Below are 4,475 nucleotides of genomic sequence, written 5' to 3'. Positions count from 1 at the left end.
CTGATACCTTCTACACTGTCACAATACATCTCTAGAATTTATGACCTTACTCATGACATACTTTGTATCAGTATATACTTATTTTTTTACATCTTTACTCTTTTTATTACATTTTGTACTTACTATTATCATGTATAATCATCTTTAGATTTATACATATACTTTTTGCTCTTTGTGATCCCAACTTCATTAAAGTGTCACCGCCCTCCCCCTCCTCCCTCTTTCTCTCAAGATCCAACCCACCTCATTCCTTATCGACTGAAAAAACGGTATGGACGTTTTGTTTTGGTGTCTCGCTATGCCACATACGACTATGAGGATTTACCTTCCCAATGAAACTCGTTTTTTCCCAAACTTCTTCTCAAACCTGCTATAATGTAATACATGTCTTTGGTGTGGTAATTGTACGCGGCTGAAGAAGGCAGTTGGCCTACATGTTATATCAATTATGCATTTATATGAATTGCTCAATAAAGTCAGAAACATATGTACCGCAAAATCCTTTGCATCCTGTTCTTTCTTTTGATAATATATATATATATATATATATATATATATATATATATATATATATATATATATATATATAAATATATATATAAATATATAAATATATTATATATATATATATATATATATATATATATATATATATATATATATATATATATATAAATATATATATAAATATATAAATATATATATATATATATATATAATATATATATATATATATATATATATATATATATATATATATATAGGTGAAAATTTAAAAAATTGTTATGATTGATGGGGGGGAAAGAAAATTACATTGTTTTTTGCAAAAAAATAATAATAAACATATACTAAAATTAAGAAATAGGATCTCCTAATTATAAAAACAACTAAGAACCAAATCATAACAGACCAGACATCTACCACAAACCTACAGACTCACAACAATACCGCCTCTTTAGTTCATGCCACCCAAAACACACCAAGACAAATATCCCTTTCAACTTATCTAAAAGGGTATGCACCATTGTCTCGGATCCCAAAACTCGAGAAATGCGCCTTCAAGACCTCGAAAAAATACTATTACAACGCCAATATCCCCCCACCCTTATAGAGTATGGAATAAAACGTGCCAAAGAACTAGAGAACATTACACTGAAAACCACCCAACGCAACAACACACACAACCCCAAAATACTTCCATGCATTTCCACCCAGAACCCCAAAAATATCGAAGCATACGCCACAATCATACAAAACCTCACTCTACTGTCAACAGACCCAAAAATGAAAGACATTATAAATACACACAAAATCCTCAAGTGTAAAAGGCAACATAAATCTTTGAAAAAACTCGTGGCCAATGCCAAACTTCACACACCACATCCACCCCCAGCAGTTAAAAAATATGCACGCCCAAACTGTGGCACCTGTCCCTTCCTACTTGAAGGCTCTGAATTTATCTTCAAACAAGGAACGAAGTTTAAAATCAAGACCAACTTCTCCTGTTCCTCCGAGAACCTTATCTACGATTGCCAACATAATTATGTTGGACAAACGAGCCTCCCTTTACGTAAAAGAGTAGCGGTCCATAAAGAACAAATAAATCTCCCAGAATACCGGCAAATTCCACTAAGTAGCCACATAGACTCATACGCTAAAGACAAAAAGCCCAAATTTTACATATTCCCCTTCTACCAATGTAAAGACGGAATGAGAGAATTAACAAGAAGAATCTTTTTATTGAAAAATTCAAATGCATCTTAATATGCAAACTCCTCGTTGATCATATTTCTTTTTTCTACCTCATTCTTCATGGATGGACCAATACAAATATATAAGTCATCACTTCAAGCTAAAACTTATATTCTTTATTTATCATTATTATTATTGTTGTTATTATTATTATTATTATTGTTATTATATATGACATAACAATCTGAAATGTAATTATAAATTGGTTTATGTAAATTTATATTATTAGAAAACAATACAAATAAAGTGTAAAAATCTGAATGTTAAGTTAGCAAACAATTATATATAAAAAAAGATAATGCAAATGAATCTAAAATGATAATTTTATAATTTAAGGTTTATTAACACCCTTTATTACAAAAAAATTGATAACCCCAATTGAAAAGCTTAAACCCACAGAGTTGTCTCCCCTTACTCACAGGAACTGGATAACTACTTCCTGTTTTGACATTTATTTAACAGGCATCCTAATTTTAATTAAACAGCACATGGATTTAATCACATGGATCTCAATCCTCCAAGGTAATTTTTTCAAGAACTATCATTGAACTCGAGATACACAAAGACTTTACAATGTATCGGTGTACCTATTTTTAATTTTTGTATATGTTTATTATCTTTTTGCAAAAAACAATGTAATTTTCTTTTTTTCCCTTCCTCAATCATAAAATTTTTTTTTATATTCACCTTACAATTCTTGAAAAGTCAGATTGTGACGAAACCGGTTTGAATTAATATATATATATTTTGTTAATTTTTCAAAATTTTCCATACACCCATTTTCATTAAAATTTATCTTCAATTTAGCATTCTGCCTTTTTATAATTTTTCCTTGCCTATCATTTCTGCACGTGCGGTCAACACAACCCCAACATTTATTGTTTTATATATATATATATATAATATATATATATATATATATATATATATATATATATATATATATATATATATATATATATATATATAATATTTATAATATATATAATATATTTTAACAAAACTGTCCGACGAACGGACGTTAAATATTGATCATAATGATGATGATGAATATGCATACATACATACACACATTCTTATGTTTCAATTATTGTAGGTATTTAAGGAGTAAAATGCAAAAGTTCGCTAGATATCATAAAGTAAAGTCTACTTACCATCGTTATTTTTACTGCTGTGTTTGTTCTCTATGAAGTCGAAAGCAAGATGAGGGCAGTACGGCTGTAAGTCAGTAATGCACTAAAGAAACAAGAAACTTTACTCGTTTCTTATTATGATTTACTTCTTAATGACTTCGACTCTCATGAATTTTCTCATTATATACCTTTCTGAAAACCACCGGTGGGATTCCCATACATTCCTATTCATAATATGATGAGAAAATATCAGCTTGTACAACAATAAATGACACGGAATTGGTTACATCCGGTGATATAATGCACCCGGACATTGAGAAATATTTCTTAACGGGATGAACTTCACGACTATCATGGCCCAGTTCAGTAAGTGTTATTGTAGATTTTATTAAAACACAGTCGTCTAAACTACGACATATGCTCTTTCGCCTGCTTTCTCTAATTTCAACATAACATTATACATTTTCATACGGTCACTATTGCGTCTAATAAATAATACACTCGCTACGAGGGACGATGGAAAGGTTGCTTCTTGTTCCTTTTTCTCTCTTATTCAAATCTGAAATCGCTATTTAAAAATTATTTCCTGGTAGGATTTTGGGAAAGAGCATCAAACTCCTTATTATCACTAAAGGATAAGGAGTGTAAAAAGAGGAAACAATGAATTTTTCAGTGGCTTCCTCGCCATTCTCTGCAGAGGAATATAACAATTTTCGACTGGTGTAGTAAGGCAGAGTATACAAATATTTGAAAACATCTCATCAATGAAGAATAAGCGTTTGCATGTTTTATGAAATATGAAAAAAGTGTCAGATACATCTAGAACTTGCATTCAAGCTTTAGATAGATAGATAGATACATACATACATACATACATACATACATAAATACATACATAGACAGACAGACAGACAGACAGATAGATACGTGGACAGACAGGCAGACAGACTGACAGTCAGACAGGCAGGCAGACAGACTGACAGATAGATAGATAGATAGATAGATAGATAGATAGATAGATAGATAGATAGATAGATAGATAGATAGATAGATAGATAGATAAAAAGTCGATGTTGACTTGTAGAAAGCTACGAGGAAAAGAACGTTAGTAGTCCACTCAGCAGTGAGAGAGAGAGAGAGAAGGAAACCAGAAAGGGTGAAAAATAAGAAGGAGAGAGACAGGTAGAGAGGAAGACAGACAGGAAGGAAGGGAAGGTCAAGTAAAGGGTTAGAGAGTGCGCGTCATAATTATATATAAAAACTTACTTGGAGGAAAGAAACGAAACGACGCGAGGGCACTCAGTCATGTAATAACATATAACTGCTGAGTGGACTACTAACTTTCTTTTGCTCGTAGCTTTCTACAAGTCAACATCGACTTTTTCTGTCTCTAGATAGTCGATTCTAAATTGCGCTCCGAATTTTTCCATCGTCTAGGCTTAAAAAAGCCCTCAATGTTGGTTTCATTGTCCTGTTTTTATTCTTTATGTGTACTGTATTTTTATTTGTATTGCTTTTACGTCCTGTTCTTGTCACTTTTTTTCTTTCCTTGTTTTATCCCTCTGCAAAAGAATTTTATTTAATTCATTT

General features: G+C 31.3%; 1 protein-coding gene across 1 annotated transcript in view; it reads right to left on the bottom strand.

Annotated features, from left to right (window-relative positions):
- The window catches only part of LOC118764277 (interleukin 17-like protein), a 4,701-nt gene extending 1,673 nt beyond the window's left edge, over positions 1-3,028 (bottom strand). The window contains exon 1 of the mRNA XM_036504835.1: positions 2,907-3,028. Within this exon, the coding sequence (XP_036360728.1) occupies positions 2,907-2,909 (3 nt within the window). The 5' untranslated portion in view covers positions 2,910-3,028. The remainder of the gene's footprint in view (positions 1-2,906) is intronic.
- Between the last annotated feature and the right edge of the window lie 1,447 nt (positions 3,029-4,475).

This window comes from Octopus sinensis, linkage group LG1 (genome assembly GCF_006345805.1).
Source record: "Octopus sinensis linkage group LG1, ASM634580v1, whole genome shotgun sequence".
In the NCBI taxonomy this organism is placed as follows: Eukaryota; Metazoa; Mollusca; class Cephalopoda; order Octopoda; family Octopodidae; genus Octopus; species Octopus sinensis.
This window is presented reverse-complemented; position numbering and strand designations above follow the sequence as displayed.